General features: G+C 38.9%; 1 protein-coding gene across 1 annotated transcript in view; it reads right to left on the reverse strand.

The window, feature by feature from the left end:
• Positions 1 to 3,722: 3,722 nt before the first annotated feature.
• ssbp2a (single stranded DNA binding protein 2a) overlaps positions 3,723 to 19,493 on the reverse strand; it is a 58,985-nt gene continuing 43,214 nt past the window's right edge. The window contains exons 5-17 of the mRNA XM_083912971.1: positions 10,279 to 10,368; positions 8,693 to 8,752; positions 8,525 to 8,588; positions 7,099 to 7,169; positions 6,942 to 7,009; positions 6,503 to 6,551; positions 6,381 to 6,416; positions 6,224 to 6,278; positions 6,048 to 6,118; positions 5,823 to 5,901; positions 5,644 to 5,672; positions 5,449 to 5,547; positions 3,723 to 4,120 (exon numbers count right to left, since the gene is read on the reverse strand). Coding sequence (XP_083769097.1) covers positions 4,091 to 4,120; positions 5,449 to 5,547; positions 5,644 to 5,672; positions 5,823 to 5,901; positions 6,048 to 6,118; positions 6,224 to 6,278; positions 6,381 to 6,416; positions 6,503 to 6,551; positions 6,942 to 7,009; positions 7,099 to 7,169; positions 8,525 to 8,588; positions 8,693 to 8,752; positions 10,279 to 10,368 — 801 coding nt within the window. The 3' untranslated portion in view covers positions 3,723 to 4,090. The remainder of the gene's footprint in view (positions 4,121 to 5,448; positions 5,548 to 5,643; positions 5,673 to 5,822; positions 5,902 to 6,047; positions 6,119 to 6,223; positions 6,279 to 6,380; positions 6,417 to 6,502; positions 6,552 to 6,941; positions 7,010 to 7,098; positions 7,170 to 8,524; positions 8,589 to 8,692; positions 8,753 to 10,278; positions 10,369 to 19,493) is intronic.

The following is a 19,493-nucleotide window of genomic DNA, read 5'->3' on the forward strand; positions in this document are numbered from 1 at the left end:
AACAATAGCAGTGCTGTTTACTCAAGCTGCCACATTCTTTCTTTCTGAAACCATTTGTGCTGCTGGGTATAATAAGGTGACAACTACATTACAACTAGGCTACAGGCTCTTATATCACTGAGTGCACCTTGAAAGCTGACACATGTTTAATCTTACACCATCTTATACTGGGTTCCAGCCACAGCGTAAATCAATTTGTGAAAAGGATGTTACTGCCCTGATTCCCGTAACTACTGTGATTTGTGCTTTGTCAATAATAATGCGTCTGTAAAACACGGGGCAACAAGTGCTTGGCTCCGGGAGGGTGCTGTCATCCTGAATAGACTACATATTTTACTTAAGGGGTAGTTTGATTTTGCTTGTGGCAGAGTTAGTCGAGAAGACTGATGCCACTTATGTATGCTAAATATGAAGCTAGCCAGCAGCCGGTTAGCTTATTAGCACAAACACTGGAGACAGGGACCAGTGTGGTTCTGTTCAAAAGAAGAAAAAATCTGTATGTCACCTCTAAGACTCGTTAATACATTTTTAATGGAATGGTATTAGATTAGTAATCATCTTCTCATCTAACTCTGCCTTCCTTTAATGCTTCTTTTAAGCACCTCCTGTTTTCAGTTCTTTGAGAGGTTCCATATTATGAAAATTTTTCCCTCCTGAAAAAGTCTGCTGTGATTGGTCAGTGTTTCTGAGTCTTTGCATCTGTGCAGCTCTTTGCATCTCTGCACCTTCAGCTTGCACCGTCATTGTAGCAAGGACATGACTGTAACAGCGCTGTAGCAACACTTCCTATATATGTAGTATAGTTGTGACAGCAAGACCGTACAGAAGTCCTGACAGTTTCTGAATACCTGTGTGCATTTCTCTGTGGATTGAGCATTTTCATAATCTCACAGTATCTATATAGCACCGTAACTAGATCTTTATTAAAGAAAAGATAAGGGTCACTTTTTAACAATATGGGACCTGAAAAAAATGTCATTTATCTATGTAAACTTTGCTGAGAACCAGGCAATTTTTTTGCAGGAGCAACCTATTCATCCCCACGCAGCTCACACTTCGAAGCTGTCTAGATTCCTTGCTAAAAGCACCTCAGTGGTGGTAATGAGCGTGGGATCTTATATGTCCCCAACTAGAATAGAACTGAGCAGATCACAGTGAGTTATTGTTCTTATGTGTTGTCACACTGTAGAAACTGCTCTGCTATACATTACAGAGACATGATTGGTGATAACATTACCTTGCCTACAAACACTCAAATACACCCTGAAGTGATTGTACTCACAAATAAAGAGCTGACACTTTGACTAAGGGAAGAGAAGCTTTATACTAGCATATTCAAAACCCATGAAATACTTCTCTGTGTATTTACAAAAACATAATACAAGAATAAAAAAGAGAAAATTAACACATCACAAATGGAGTCCCACATACTGCCACGAAACAGCAAACATGATCCAATTTACAAATGCAAATCCCACTTATGGCTTCAGTCTAACACAAAAACAAAATAAAATATCTCTGTTCTGTTGTGATGGTGCATCATCAGTCCATCCCCCCGTTTTGCAATAATTCTCTCCGGATTTTTCTTTAAATAATAATAATATCAAATACACATACAAGACAGAGGAGCTACATTTGTGAGCTGTACACTTTGCAGTAAGGGAGGGGAGAGGAGAATGTCCACAGGCACATCGACCTTTGTACATGATGATAACACATCTTGGGCAGTGAAACAAGTTTAAAACTGATTAAAAAAAAGCTTGTTTTAGCTTTCTGTACCAACCGACCTTTCACAACACAACGAAATCACAGTTTATCGGGATGGCAATAAAGTACAAATTACTTTATAAGCTTGTATGAGGGGTAAACTAGTTTACCCCTCATACTAGTCACCTGTCTTTGATTGCTCTCTCTCTCTTTTTTAATATTTTGTGTCCAGAGAATGCGGGCCATTGTATTCATTTTGAAACTGTGACTCTAGGATGCAAACTGAAAAATCATTTGTACAACAGTCCAAAGAACTAAACAGGAGAGAGGCCTCAGTAAAAAAAAAACCCAAATACCTCAGATATCTTTTTCTCTCTCCATTTTGAACTTTGCCCGTGTTTGTACAGTCAAAAAAAATGTAAAATCAGTTCAAACAGTTTGATAGGCAGCAAAGGTTTATCGCTTTAATCCGTACCATTGGTCATCAACCTTTGTGCAAACCTTCCCCAGTGTTGTCGTTACTGCTCTCTTAGCAGTCAGCTTTGTGACGGCTCTGATAAGATTGAAAGCAAGACTATGTAACTTTTGAAAAAAGAAGTGACACATTCTTCCCCTTAGTACTAAAATTTACCATTGCTCAACTCAGTACACTCAGGGATTTTTTTTCTACGGGGGCTGTGTATTGGAATCTGGTGATACGATATGTATCAACATGATACAGGGGTTAGGGTTCAGTATATTGCAATGTTGTAAGTAGAGTTGTTACGATACCAGTACCATTTTTATAAATTCCTCTGACACTGCCTAAAATGCTGCTATTGGTAATGGTGAGTATGCAAGTCTATGCAACGATCTGATACTGCGTAATTTAGCCCCACCAAAAAAAAAAAAAATCTATTTAAAAGTAGTTTATTTATGTTCTTTTTCTGTTATGACTGACTGTGAAACTAGATCATAAAACAAAGTTCTGTAGGATTCATTCTCTGTATAACTGAGCCAGGCCATACAATAATGATAGCATTAATTAAATATCACATCCAAACAGATGTTAAAAACAAATTATATATATGTATCTTTTTTAATGTATTTGATTGGTAGTGGATGGTGGCCGCAAGTTCAAGTAATGGAATCGGTATCGGGAAGGAAAATAATGGTATCAAAACATCTCTAATTGTAAGCAAGGCGCTTTATTGCGTTTTTTAAAATCTAATTTAAGGAAAATTCATAGTATGAAGAACACACCCCCATCAGCATACGTTGTTACACTGTAGTGGAAGAGTCAAATGGCTGAGGCTACATTACAACACTGTTTTCTAGCGGTCGGGGGTATAAACAACACAAAAGTGTCTATATAATAGTGTCTACCACACATCTCTGCATGTTTACTATTAATTAAAAATTGATAGTGATTTTGAGAATATTTTCTTACAACCCTAGTTTCTACAAACTTGGTTTGGTATGAGCATTAGTGCGGTTTAACAAAAGTTGCATAGTCTTGCTTTAAGCCTTAAACAAGACTAATTTTCCCTTGAAAACCATTTGATACAACTTCAAATTCAAAACGCAGAGTTGAAACCTTTCTGCAAATCAGGATGACAGAGCCGACTTTGAAGATATCTCACATTTCCAACATTTGTGGAGTTTGGGAATGGAAATACAAAAAAACAGCCCCTAATAATAAACAGAAAACACAATGTTAGTGATCTTAAAGATTTAGAAAACCACAAAAGTTGAAAAGACAAACATCTGCACAAGCCTCAAATAAACCTTGTTGTAATATGATCGCGATGTCTCTCAATTTGTCAAAAGAAGGAAAAATATGCACCATGTGACAACCAGTTGGATTCAATTTGACCATCAATCAAAATGTTTTTATATCTCTTTAAATCCTTGAAATTAAAACCTTGAGCATTAATAGGATACTGACCGTTTTGTGTGTGTGTGTGTGTGTGTGTGTGTGTGTGTGTGTGTGGGGGGGGGGGGGGGGGGGCATGATATGATGCAAAAGGCAGACACATCTGTCTGTGACTGAATTGTGTGCACAGTTTCATACACACTGTATGCAAATATACAAAGAGTTCTCCTCCAGGTTGTTTCAATTTGGTTCCTTTGTACAGTCTCATGGTTGCAGAGGAAGAACTGATGAATGAAGCAGAGTCACCACTTAGAACGGGAGGAGAAACAGGAGAGAAGAGACGTGGACATAAACAATGGAGGGAAGGGGGGCAGTATGAGGACGGAGACTTGGGCAACTGTCCTGACTAGGCAGGTGGTGGTGGAGGAAGAGTCAATGGCCTAGATGACATCACATCCTGTCTCTCTGCTTTTCGCCGATCCACGCTGGCTCAAAGAGTGACTGAACCAAAACCTGCTTCCAGAGCCTTCACACGCTCATCGTCATATTTGGAGAATACTGCAGAGATGAGAGGGGAGATAAGTGAATGTGAATGTTATAACTGTTATAGACCAGTATCCTGAATTAGAAATCAAAACATTTTTTGAATCCATTTTTAATTTAACTCCTTGACCAGCGGGCCTCTTTTTGAGAAGTGTACAGAACGGAAGTGCTTGCCATCCAACTGCGGAGAAATTCAATTTTTGCTGAAATCTCCAAATATCAGTACAAAGCATGAAATTATCAAAGTTGTCCCTCAAGGTCTGGGTGTTTTGGATTTGGACATGTACTTCTAATAATTTTTATCAATTCTTGCGAGGCAAAAAATGGCACAAGTGAGCATAAGACTGGCCTTCATAAGTGCATTAGTACATCGTAATCATAATGTTCTAAGCCCCTATACACTTTCACAATTTATTTTAATGAATACCTTTCTATTACAGATGTATGACGGGAAAACATTTACACAAGGTTCTGAGTTCTCAAATTAATCTTCAGGTTCCCAGCTTTCAGTTGATGTACACCAGTTGTATGTGGCATCTACTGTTGAACTGCTACCTCCCCCTGAACGTCCCTTGTCACATTAACCTGACTCCGCCAGATGGATTGATTCTCATTTGCTCAGCATATCCATCTGGGAACTCTCGTTTGGAGATCTTTTGGGAAAGGGCGAAAATACTGGTGGCTAATTGGATAAACCATCTGTTTATCACCAACATACAGACCAAATCAACCAATCAGATCAACAAAGCGTATGACGTACTAACAGCGTCGGGTAAAAGCTCAGAAAGTAAACAACATGTCGGTAAAGGATATTTGTCGTTTGTGTAACGCAAAGTAAAATACAATGGAGCTCACAAGATCAGGATGGGCTATTGTCCCCTTCCCTTCTGGCATTTTTATCTTAAAATGCTCCTAATAAGAGTATAGCACACTAAAATGTAAAAGAAATCCACCAAGTGTTGAAACAATATTCAATTCTCATATATTTCCAATAAAAGTCTGACCAATCATTTTATGTGGTCCAAATAAAATTATCTGCCGAGCCTCCTGCCGGTCATCTGTTGCTCTGTTTCACTTGCTTGCTCATGCGGCGTTCGAGTGCCATGGGAAGTCCGAAGTTTCAGACCTTCCAACTAGGCAAAGTGCACTGGAATGCCTGTGAAAGTGAACCTCCTACCAGTGAATCCATTCCCCCCAAATGTACTAGTAGAAGGTTCCACTAACCGCTCTAATGCAAGAAAGGTAAGAATTGCTCTAATTGAACAGTTGTGTTATGGAGTTTTGAGCACCAGCGACCTAATATCCCTCTAACCTTCACATACTGTAAATCACAATTGACTTACACTTTCATTCTGAAAGGGGTTAAGGAAGTTCCCTCCCATCTCTCCATCCTCCCTGGGGGTCCCGGGTTGGTTGCTCATACTTAGGTTACCAGGAGAGTTCTGTACATAAATGATTTAAAACACAGTTTATTGGTGATTGTATGTAATTACAGCAACAATAATCAGTTTTCAAAGTAGATAAATATCTTCCGTTACCTTGGGGAGACTGTCCATATCACCGGACCCTGAGATAGGGAAAACAGGTATGAGCACAAATCACATTAAGCAAATGAATGCTATTTTTGCTTAAATTATTTGACAACTTAGGGAAAAAACTATAATCAAAGATTTAGTGTCAATGCAGCACATACTGTACAAGCTACTTGGTTGTGTACCTAACGATCCATTCATGTGATGGGGCTCCATTCCAGCCATTCCTCCTAATGGACCGTCACTTCCTGCACCCATAGGGAACTGCAGAGAACATATATATGGAGACAATGACGTGCCGTTAACAAAACTACCATTAACACAACAACAAAATGCAAAAAAAAAAAAAACATTACTCTTTTTATTGACATCAGAAAACTATTACACACACACAACGAGAAAAGTCTCACATTTGGTCGGTTTCCACCCGGAGGGACTGTGTTTATGATAGTGTACATGTTGTCACCAGAGTTGGTTGAATCTGACATAACAAACAGAGAAACAATAAGAGGATAAAATAGCATAAAGATACGGTATGTATAAACACATACAAACAGACACACACACGTGAATACACAGAGCTTACCTGCTGGACTTGGCATTATTGGGGTCCCCGGTGGCCCCCCTCCTCCTGGAGGACCCTGAAATCACAGTTTTTGGTTTCCATAAGATTCATTTATAATGAACGGATAATTCCAGCCCGTACAGCTAGTGAACATTGACAGTTTTAACTCAAAACGTACCACATAACTTCCTGGAGATGCAGAAGAGTAAGCTGTCTGCAAAAAATACAAAGGGGAAAACATAAAAGAAATGAAATAACTGTTAAACATTCTGTTGGAGGTGTTTGTTACTGAGCACTTACTGAATTGGAGTTTGGAGGATTTGGCCAGGGTCTACCCCCACCAGGTCCCCTGCAACACACACAATTATACACTTTAGTCTTCAGCTTTTGGCAAGCTTCTTTGTTTCCAATTTATTTGGGGAGAGTTGGCAACAACAAGCTCGTCTGTTGCCAGAGAGAGGTGATGGGAACAAGAAGTAAAAAAAGAAAAAAAGAAAAGAAAAAACAATGTAAAATAGAGGAAAGCTGGCTCTTCGCTCCACTTACAGGCCTGAGAAAATACAGTAAAGTTGTTATTAAAAGCTACAAAAAGCAAAAAAGGTTAATATTAAGAGATTAAGGTAAGAGATTAAGGTCATTTGCAGATAATATTGTTCCTCTGAGTGAGGGAAATGTAGGGAGGCCGTTGGCATTGTGTGTGTGTGTGTGTGTGTGTGAAGAGTACATTATGTTAACTTACATGTTCATGCCAGGCATCCCAGGACCAACCAGGGCATTCAGTGGTGGTCTCATCCCACCTCCATAGCCCTAAAAAAAGAAGACACGAAACCTCCTCAGTTACGTCACAAGAGAGTAACTATCAGAACCAATGCTTTGTAAATCACCTGGCCGCATACCTGGGGCCCTAGCGGTACCATGCCTCTGGGTGGAGTCATCCGCTGCATTGGTCCTCCCATATTTGGATGTACTGAAAAACAAAGAAAACCATTCAAACAACCAGACATGAATTTGTTCCAGGCCAGTGTATCTGGGTAAGATTGGGGGGTGTTTTCTATGATTTAGTCGGCACATTTTTGGTCATGTGTACCCTGGTTGCCTAAGATGGAAGAAGTGGAATGGTTATTCAATTACATGTAGCCTGATCTCATCTGTTATCATGAACAACTCTCTTTAAACAAGCATATTCATGTTATGTACTTTTGTTTGACACGGCAGTGTTTCAAATTGCCAAGAGGACATGCATTTCTGAGACCTCCCGTACAGATCATCATAAAACATTTACAATTTCAGCTTCAGTTACACAACTTCCTCATTCTAATTTAGACTTTAACTGTATCTGAACATTGGGAGTCTTTCTACAAATGCATAATTTATGTGTTGAGTGAGTAGTTTGTGTAAATGGGCTGTACTTAAAAGATAAGAAGAGCTCTTTTTATTACTATCAACAAATCCCATTAAGGGACTAAAGTAGCAATTAACGCCTCCGTCTCACAATTGCCAATGCCCTCAAACACATGACTTAACTAGCTACATAAACATGAAAAGTTATTAAAACCTCTTCTGAGAGCAAGCTGTGTGGTCTCCACTCCAGAGATTACTTTTACTTTGTCAGCCAAATGTAACAGAGTGGCTCTTTAATGAGTTTTTTTTTTTTTTAGCCATGCAAGCGTGCTATGAGCTAACTTACAGCTTTGGTCCAGACTGAAATATCTCAACAATTATTTGATGGATTCCCATAATATTTTGGGTCCTGCCCCCCAGAATGAATCCTGCGCATTTTGTTGACCCCTGATTGTTCCTTAAGACAGTCTTGTTTTTTTGGTGAAATGTCTTGAAGACTACTGGAAGGATTTCCATGAAATATCGTACAGTTATCCATGATCCATTTCTCTGGTGCCCCTATAATGTGGATATTGGTGATTTTCAAAAAAAATCTCAAAATCTACTAGATGGCACACATTTTGGTACATATGAAATGTGTGTGTGTGTGTGTGCGTGTTCTGAAATCCACTTCAAATTAGCCATTTTCTCTTGATCTACCATATTTATATTATTATCTTTTGTTTAGGTGCAGTGCTACTTGCAGCTAATTAAACTGATTCATTTGATTTGTTTCATTGTTATTATGTGTTTAGAAATTGCAAATATGTGTAACACAAGTCTAATATATTTCTAATGTTTTTCTCTTTCGTTGATCTTTCACATAACTAAGACAATGGAAGTGTTAAAAAATAGGCTATTTCCAACGATACCAAACATACACAACTGGAGGAGTCCCCCGGTTCTCTGTAAAAACAATGAGAGCCACCAGTCTATGCATACCTTGCTGTCTTGTGGGGTCCATTCCACTGGGTAACATTGGCTGGCTACCTGGGACTCCAAGTCCCTGCACAGGGAAGACGATCCATCACAACAATTATCATCACAGTGAAACACTTTCTACTATCCACAGTACTGTCTGCTGCCTGCAGGTGTCAGTGTGGCTTTTACCTGATTGGGTAATCTGAGAGGTGGTCTGGGTCCTCCAGGGTATCGAGGTGACATAAATGGCTGGGAAAAAAAAAAACAGCACAAATGCAGGTCGAATCACTCTGGTTTATAAATACTGTGCATGTAATCTATCACATGCTTGACAAACATTTCGGGCTGCTGTGTCACAAAGTTGTAGCGATGAGATTCTTCCATGTCTGTAACAAACATTACTTAAGACAGGAGATTTTAAAGGGAAATGTATACAGTGTCTACATAGTTTGTATTCATTGATTTAACTGAAATAAATACAGTTACTATACAAACTATACAGTCTTGGGTTGACACGCCAGATGACAAATATACGCCCTTTCACAGAAACAAAAGTGGTGTACATACAAAGTGGTGTATGGAGCACCACTACAGGAAGTTTGTTTTTTTTTCTCTCCAAAACAGGAAACCAACCACAACTACTGCCTATATCCTCTGTTGAGGTCTGGGCACATTTTCCTTTAACAACAGTTCCATGACAGCAGACTCAGGAAGCCAACCGCACTTTCATTGGATTGGATTTATGGGAAAAGAGAGAATAAAAGATGAGGTTGGTTAATAATAATGATGTCAGCGTATGTGTTAACTGTGTGCAGTTTGGCAGCATGTGCGAGAAGCTCTTTTGCAGCTTTGAGTGGGTTTCAACTTGTCCTCACCACAGACAGTAGCAATGCTATTGCTATGTCTGCTGAACTGATGCCACTGTGGTCAGAAAAGGCAGTCTGCAGTGCTGGAGAAGCAATACAATAACGTGCCACTAGAGAGCAATAGTTTACTGGTTTTGATCAGGGTTTTCTTCTCTTCTCCCAGCTGTGCTGAAGATCCATCAAAAAAAAAACTATTGAAGTACTGTAATAATTTACAATCTTGTTTTCATACATGCAAATACAATGCACACAACTGATTATCATTATTGTTAAATTAATAAACTGATTGAATGAATAAATAAATAAATGATGTTGAGATATGTAGATGTATATTTGCGCCATGACTGTGCATTGACTGTGCATTGACTGTGCATTGACTGTGATCTGCATTGATCGTGCTAATAAAAATCACAATATTCAGCTGTGCATGCAGATTTATTCTCTATTATTTTATGGAACCTGAATGACCAGTTTGCAATATGGTAATTATTGCATTTCTTTAACCGGTAGGTCTTGACCAGATCTTGTCTTCAAAGCACAATTGATCTTCAGAGGGAGATGGAAAAGGAAGTTTGGAGTTTTTTAAAGCCGAGCTGAGAAATGCCTATGAGGGATATTGATCTGTCTGTCAGATGCAAGCGTCTGAGTTTGACTGATAATGACGGTTAGTCAATGTACAACTGGCAGAGTCCTTCTGATGGAGAACACAGAGAATCTGGGGCGAAGCTGGATGTGTGAGTTTTTGCTTGCGAGACATTTATTTCTCCTGTCAGACTCTTTTCACTCCGTTTTGAGAGACACACAGTGGTGTCCTCACACACAGATTTATGCAGATTATACACAAAGGTACTGTACGTTAACGCATACAGTTATGTATGAATGAGAGAGTTGTGTGTGAACACCATATACCTGAAAGAATCCTGGAGGGACTGGCCCCACTGGCATGCCCTCTCCTGGAGGAAGGTTCCCAAGCACAGGGCTGGGAGCTGCTGCAGCACTCTGAAAGATGCACACAAGGAAAGTAAAGAGTAAAGAGTTAAACTCACAACTCAAACCAGTCTGCAGATACTCAACACCTCTTTTTTCAGCAGTGGTGGAAAGTAACTAAATACATGTAGTCAAGTACTGTACTTAAGTTCACATTTGAGGTATTTCTTCATAACTCTATTACTTCCACTGCACTTAAAAGGGTATATATTGCAGATTTCACTCCACTAAAACTGATTTATTTTGCAGATTAAGATTATATATGATGACGATTTTATAAAATACGATGCACTGTTCGATATTAAACTACCCAACAGGATATAAAAATAGTTAGAAATCAGCTGCAACTCGACAAACAGTGAAATAGTACTTATACATCAATGCAGTATAAATGATCAAATAATGTATTATATACAATATATTTATTGGTGTAATCTGGCTCACCAGATGCACAGTGCTGGGACACTGCCTGATATTTGACCATCTGCCCAAGATGATTTTTTTTTAGTAGTGGTGTGAATCTTCCGTTATAATCCTATTCAGATTTAATTCCTTATAATTATTCATATTCAAATTATATTAAAAAATGTAATGCTCAAATTTAGCCTATTATTAATTATTTTATGTACCTATCCACCATCATAATGTGATTGTGGCCTTTTACCAACAAGCGGTAGCTTTCTTGCTAACTAATAATTAAGCTTTGGCACAGAATGAAAAACGTTAACCTGTCGACTTGTTGAAATACTTAGCACTGACAGTGAGATTGTGACAGAAGCATTTTGTTTTCACATGCGGGTAAAGTGGGACAAGACTGACTAACTAATAAATATTTTTACTATTTAATTTATTTCTTTACAAGAAAACAATATTTGACCAATACAGAAAAGAAGGAAACCTGAATATATTCTTTTACAATTTAGTCAGAGTGCATTATTGCACAGTATGTTGTTGTATGACCTGCATTTTAGTATGCATTCTAAATACATGCAGTATAGATTTCTCCATTTTATTCTGTAATAAAATGATATTGTAAAGTTGGGGCAGGACTATATAAGCACTATGCTTCTGCCTGCTCCTTATCCAATGCATGTTGTTTTTGTTCTTTGATGGAATCTAAATGATTTATCTGTTTTGTTTTTATTTGAATATTATTTTTTCTATCTTCATTATCTTTACAATATGTTGATTGATCAAGGTTAAATCAAATCAAATTCATAGTTGAGCCCTAACTGTCATTGGTATGATGAAATACGAACTAGCCAGAGCATTTCTTCCTCCTATCCCTAAACAGAGAAGCCAGACCATACTCCACAGCACCGTGGAGATGGGTTTGGCAATACGAGACTAATAATTGTGTAACACTTACACAGGTATTTATTCTGCATTATGAGTACTAGCATTTTAGTTGTGATACTTCAATTTTCCTAATATGCACTTAAAGTTAAAATAGCCATTTCCAGGATATGTATACACTTTCTGCTGCTGTTGCTCAGTCAATGCGTACAGTACAATGCAGCTCCTCTTCTAAACATGCCACCAATGAAACAATACAAGGGTCTTCCCCTATGTTACACTCGCCGTCGCTCCCTCAGTGGGATATTTCCTGTTTCTGCAGATTCCCTGCCATGCTGCCTCAGGTTTATTTTTATACCTTGTGTTATTTTGTTGTGCTTCTCCCAGACGGGCGGCGCTGGCACATTTCAGCACAGCCTCTGTCTGCTTCCTGTGGCATTGTACTACTAAACTAACCCAGAGTTACCACCCAGCACTGGCCTCCTCCTCATCAAGTCTACAGACCAGACAACATGCAGCGTGGGAGCGTGTACATCCATATATATGATGATGTGTGAACAGTGAGCATATAAAGCCAGCCTGTCTGTGTCTGTGTGTGTGTATTTTTTCCAGTATCTGCCCACTCTCTGTCCTATTTCTCTGATCTCCCCTCTCGCTTTCTCTCCCTCTCTGAAGGCATCGGCTGAGTGCAAGGAGTTCCGGTGAAATTCACCCACAGTCTCTGAAGTTTCCGCCAGCTGAATTTTTAGGTCAGACAGGAACAAGTTTTAATCAGAGCTGAGATAAAAGCGGACTGACGACACTCATGTATCCTCCTCTGCTCCAACTCACCACCCTCGCTATTCCCTCGCCCTCCCACATTCTCCTTCGTATCTCCAGATCGTTGATGTTTGGCAACAGGGAACAGGATGCCGTGCAGCTTTTTGATTTTATATCCTGCCACAAACAGAGCTTGTATTTGTCTCAGCAGATGAATGTACAGATGGACACGCATATTGTATCTCTATGGTTCAGCGGTGGGAGACTGGATATGGTTTGTTTGTGTGTGCATTATTGTGTGAGTGTACCACATCATGCAAAGCATCAAGTGTGTTTTGTGATTTTCTGTCATTCCTCCTTCTAGCACCCTGGATTACCCAGAATGCCTTTACTACCTGGCAGCCTATAGGTGTGCTGAGTGTGGCTTCGCGCACAGAGAGGGGGGAGAAAAGAGGACAAAGCAGAGATTATGAGTGTGCATGTGTGTGTGCACATTTGTTTGTGTGGGGAAAAAGGAGAATTGGGGGAGGGAAAAAAATCTACCTGACCTGCTGACAAAGCAGCATTTTTCCAAATACAGCAACAAGAAAAAAGAAAAGAAAAGAAAAAAAAAACACGGCAGGATGTATCTGCCCCAAAACCAGCACCACCCTCCATCTACGGAAAAACAAAGCAACACAGGCAACAACACTAACTCCTTTGGTGCTGACAGTCTCTCTTGATTATGACAAATCAGATTGACTCAAATGACATTAGAAAATCGGAATGAAACCAACTGAGAAGGATTCACAAAGCCTCTTAGGCTGTGAATCTTGGTTGGTTCTTAAGACATCACAAAGTTGGACGAGTCACACGGTTTGCATAGTGATGCTTGTGTAAAATTTGTGCAGAAGAAATAAGCTCTTTTTCTTTCTGATGAAAAGATTTATACCACCCTCATGTTTGTACAGTTAATATGAAGCTACCACCATCACTCGGTTATCTTAGCTTAAAGACTGGAAACTGTAGGAAACTTGCAGGGCTTGCAGGAAGCTAGCAGGGTCTGCCTAACCAGTCCCCGTAAACAGTGGCGGATTAAGGTGGTCAGGGGCCTCTATGGCTAATATTTGTTTGCCCCCCCCCCCACATTATTAATCATGCTTTATCAGACACCCAACCCCCCCCCCCCCCCCCCCCCTCCAAATAATGGCCTCAATAGGAGCTCGCTTATTAACACGTTGTTTTCTTGTTTGTTTAATCTGTGCAAAAATCAAGGTGTAATAACACATTTTGCTGTTACAGAGATTATATTGGCCTCAGTGGCTCTGAGGTAGAGCGGGACGTCCTCCATTTGGAAGATTGGCGGAAAGACACTGAACCCCAAATTTCTGTGAATGTGACAAGTAGTAAAAAAGTGCCTTGAGTAGTCAGAAGACAAGAATGGTGCTATGTAAGTACAAGTCTGTTTACCATTTACCAGCAGAACCAGGTTAGCTGCTTCAATGTTCGCATCTAACTCTCGGCTAGAGAGAGAATAAGCATAGCTTCCCAAAATGTCAAACTATTCCTTTAGGTCTCCACTGTTTCAGTAAGATTTTGGAATCAACATTCATAGGAGCCATAGCTATCTGCATGTAACAGTAACAATATGCACACTAATATCTAAAAGGTACTATGTAATGCTAAAAAATCCTTTAGAATAGAATAGAATTACTTTAATGATCCCAGACTGGGAAATTATTTTGTAACAGCAGTAGTGGGTCAGCAAATAAAAACTTTGTACATAACATAAATAGAATCCAATATATACATAGTGTATATATATAGTGCTATAAACAATAAACAATAATAATAAATTCAACAAAATATGCAAAATATACTACAACAATAATAATATATACAAAACAAAAAAAACAGTAGAGAGAGCAGAGTTCTCTTAGGGTGCCTTTTATCATCCCGCCGAGGACAAAGAATGTAAATTAGAAGTTTTGATTAACTCTCGCCCCTTTTAGCATTTTTTCTGTTATTAACAGATCACTAATTACCTTTATCTGCCGACTAGTGGATGGTGAGAGAGAGTTATTTAAGCAACAATGTTTATTCCATTGTTAACGACTGTTACTTTCAACAACAGTTTGATTAAACATGCTAATGTGCCAAGAACTTTATTGAACCTCCGCCTTTCAAGAACTAAGCCACTCATGGATGTTGATAATTATATGAGACTGCAGGGCTTAACCTAATGTAATTTGACCACATCAGTTCGGTGCAATTAGCCGGAGTAAGCTACAATAGTGTAGTGACCAACGTTAATGTTTACTGTCGGCTGTCATTATTATACTGTACTGTAAAAGGCTCAATGACTTCTGTTAGCCAGTTCAGTTTAAATACTGATTCACAGCCAAGCTCAACATATTCCAGCACTTAACCTTTGTAAACATCAAGCACGCTCACACTGTAACACACTGTTACACACTGTTACACACTGTTAATGAGTCCATCATTTACACTTCTCACACATCAGTGTTTACACTTTTCTGACAAAGGCAGAGTGAGAGGGACAATGTGATATTGAGCTGGCTTTACACATTCACACACTGTATCATAGCACGCATAATTGTGTCTTGTGTAGTGGGTCTTTGTACATTTTCGACACAGTCAAGTACCGCTGATAATATTTACCGACTTGATAATGGAGTTGACTGCTGATTCAATTTGAGAACAAATTGTAAGTCTGATTAAGTGGCCCAGATTATCTCACAAATTCACCAATGACTAACTGGTAAATAAAAGCTTACTTTTGTTGTTCAGTATCATTTGATAAAATGTCCTTTTAAGCAGGTTAAGGATCATCCTACCCAAATTCCAAACCACTCCAAATGATCTGACTGCTTTTTTTTATACCAGCTCAACTCTCTTTGCCTTTCTGTTTCCGAGTTTTGCTCCTTCTCCCTTGAATCTGTGTCTTGGACTTGGACATAGAGACTTAGACTTAGACTTCTCTTTATTGATCCCTTTGGGATGACTCCCACAGGGAAATTGAATTTCCAGCAGCTTACAAAAAAGGTATAATATCATCTACTATATGCAGTATAAGATAAACAATAACTCTTAGCTAAATATATATACAGAGTAAAACAATAAACTCTTATTTACATATAGATGTAAGAATACAGGTAAAATTCACGGAAAATGAAACCAGATAAGTTAAGTGTAGAGAAACGTATAAGATAAAGTATATGATCAGAATCAGAATCTGAAACACTTTAATAATCCCAGGGGGAAATTGTTTTGTATGACTATATGGCAGTAATAAGCAGTAAGATTAGATAATTGCACTGAAGTGGTGGATTAAGTTATTGCACAGTTATTGTGGTGGATTAAGTAATTGCACAAAAATAGAAGAAAAGTGTCCAGGTATGTATGTATGAGTGGATTACTGCACAGTGAGTGGCTCCCACTCCTGTCCCTTCTGTCTACTTCACAGTGTCTGCTGGTTATACTTATATTTGTTGATCCAAGAGAGAACGATTTAAGAACAATCTGGAAACAAGACAATTAATTCATCCGTCTGTCCATTGAGCATACATTAAACTAAGCCTTTTGATTTCATGAGTCACCAAAGTGTTCAATGATCTGCTCTTTGTGGCTAGTTCTGTACTGTGATCCTTACATTTGTCACTGGTGTTGTAACCAAAAGGTGTTTGTGATGAAACCTGAGGCAGTGGAACGGCCCCTGCCCCCTCAGATGAAAATACCTGCGTATCCAGGCCAACTCATATGTTGCATAAAATGATTCACATTATTCCACCCCCCTCCAAAAGAGCGCTACAGTATACCAGATATACACAACAAGATAGTACAGTGCACAACAACAACACTGAATGTATATTGTCCACATTGACAAAATATCCCCAAAAAAGGGGTAAAGGGGATTAAATGAGATCAGTGGCTGAAAAAAGCATTTGCCAAAATTATAGGCTGCATGAAATAAGTGGCTCTGAAAAGTGAACCAATGTGGAAGCGCTGTAAATGCCGGGTCTAAATGCATGCTCGTCTATCTACTATTAAAATCATAATTTCCCAATTCATTTTTAAACAGTTGGGTTTGTTAGAAATACCTGACATGTATTTATGATACCAGATACTTGATTAAATAAAAATGTGTGTTATTATACCAAAATCTTGTCTAGAAGGTAACAGTAAGCAGGTGTTAAAAATTCACTTCTTGTACAGATATACCCTGGATTTTGGGGGAAATGAGCTATATACTTTACCATTTTTTTGTACCAAGCTGTAAACATGTTGATTTATACTCAAAACATCTTTAACATTGTGGTATGCAGGGACTGACTCATTTGGAGAACACTTCAAGTGGGTGTTTGAGGTACTGCAATTTAGCTCTCAGGTTGCCGGTTGAATACCTTCACTGCAATTGTCTCCCAATCAGCCTGCAATTTTCATACATGACAATGCCCCCTGTCACACTGCAAAACGGGAAAAGGAGTTCCTTGAAGCTAAGAATATTAAAACAATGAAATGGCCAGCCCAGAGTCCAGCCATATACCCCATAGAGAATATCTGTAAAATCCTTGTCAACAATAATGGCTAAGAAACCCACTACAGATACCGAACTGTGGAGGAGATTACAAGAAGAATGGACCAAGATTAAACCAGAGCAGTGTGAGAAACTAGTGATGTCCTGTGGGCGCAGATGTTCTGAAGTCATTCAAAGCAAGAGCCTTTACACTTCCTATTCATTTTTGAACCCTATAGCCCTGAGAAAAAAGTGTTTAAATCTTCTCTTCTGACACAATGGTTACTGTTTTCTAATTTTGCTCTATGTTTTTTTGAACAAAATAAAGATTTTTGCTGAAGTGCCTTAGTTATTTTAAAAAACATGTTAGTACAGCAGTGGTGTAGCCACAGGTGATATTCTATCAAATTCTGAACAGTAAAAAATAACAGTCTTTTAGAATAAATCAAGTATTCATAATTTGTTCTCTAATTTTGATCTCCAGTATATACAGATTCAGTACATACTTATATATGTAACCAAGCAAGCGCTATAAACCTGACAACTGTCTTGGCCTGCTCGTCCAAATATGGTCACAAACAAACACAAAAAAAGATAGGGATGGCCCAAAAGCCAAACTTAAGGCTTCAAAACAGAGCACTTATTTTATGCAGTCTATGGCCAAAATAGAATCTGATATCCAGGGTTTTAAAAACTGGTAAAAATCTCTTTTTTCCCATTTGGACTTAGGTCATGGTATTGTATGCAGGCATTTGTGTGCAACATTTTCCTTAGGTGATAAAGAATCACTAAGATAAGTAACTATACCTGCAAAAAATATACAAAGAAAGAAGAAATGTATGATGAATATATATTTAGGTCTTTGTCCAAAGGACTTTGCCTGAATTTGAGGTCAAGTTGTCCAAGCACAGGTTCAAATGTGTGAGGACTTAAACAAATAGTGACCTCAGCCACTATTACTTTGATATACTGATATACTGTATCTCCACATTGCTTTAATCTTATCAAGCATCATTTCTGAAATGAGAGTTGACTCATTTCGGACAAAAAAAAAAGAGAAAACATGTACAGTAAAACACACTGTGAGGTAGAAAATGTTAAAAACTGTTGTTCAGAACTGCAGACAATGAAATCACATTGAAAACCACAGTTTGCTACTTTACAACCTAATCAGACTTTCTTAATCCCATTAGACCAATGGGCTCAGTAATACTTAACGAGATAACTCGCAAACTCTTTCATCCCTATATGTTTACTGATTGTGTTCCTCGCTAATGTCTGCACCAAACGCATGCATTCTGTGTGTGTGTGTGTATGTGTGTGAAGGTGGGGAGTCATTTTCATTCAATACTTCAGAGACCAGGAGACACTCAGAGATGCGTGAGTAGAATCCCAAAAGGCTGTCTGTGTTCTCTCTCTCTCCACCTCTCTGTCTCTCACAGGCATACTTTGCTTCTCACACAAATCAGCTGTCTCTCGCTCTCTTTTTTTGCAGTCATGTACTACCCAATAACAATTTCTTTCTAGCACACGTGTCTGGAAGTAGACTTCAAGGACAGGGCTGGTGATATTCTATATTTTTTCCTGTCAACAAATCCCACTGTTACCTCCTTCCAGCATTGTTGCAGCTATTAGATGCACACAAATGAGCCAAACTGTTGAACTGGGTGACATTCCGTCATTAGGGGCACTGCAGTTTACTTTGAATCAATCCCACATACACTGTCCTGCTGCAGGAAATACTAACAACCAAATGTGCATTGAAATAGATAGATATCTAGGTATTACTTTTTATATAATAGTCCCCAACAATTGCACTATGTACCCCTGTTTGAGTAGCATTTGTGGAAAACTACAGCGCCCAGCTGTTTTTGGTTATTTAATGGCAGCAAATGATCAAAAGGTAATAATTGATTGTCAGTGTCGATGATTTTCTCTATTAATTGATAAATGAATAGCACTAGAAAATAATCCCCACAATGGTGGGGAATGAAATGGTTACCACTGACTCTCAGGGCCACACACAGTACAACAGGATCTACAAATGACACACCACACAGGAAGGAACTCCATCCTCTCCTCCCTCTTTCCCACTCCCCCCATCCTTTCAAATGCCATTAGTCCACTTCCTGAACAAGGGAGGGGAAAATGGAAAGAAGAGAAGCTACCAGTGTGCATGGCACACACACACACACACATGCACACATGCACACGCACACACACACACACACACACACACACACACACACACACACACACACACACACACACACACACACACACACACACACACACACACACACACACACACACACACACGCACACACAAACCAAAGCAAAAACACAAACATTAAAGTGTGAGAGCGGAAAGACAATGAGAAGATTGATTTCTGCATTAGTGTATATGCACAGAAAATAACTGTAGTCCTTCAGTCACTGTAAAAAGCATAACTACAGTATATCTATTACTAAGGGTTTTAACTAAGAAAAAAATGTCGGGGCAGTGCAGAAGTAAGAGAGACAGAGAGATAGAAGACGTTTGTTTATCAGCGTAGAGATGAGAACG

Source organism: Echiichthys vipera (genome assembly GCF_963691815.1).
Source record: "Echiichthys vipera genome assembly, chromosome: 4".
Classification (NCBI taxonomy): Eukaryota; Metazoa; Chordata; class Actinopteri; order Perciformes; family Trachinidae; genus Echiichthys; species Echiichthys vipera.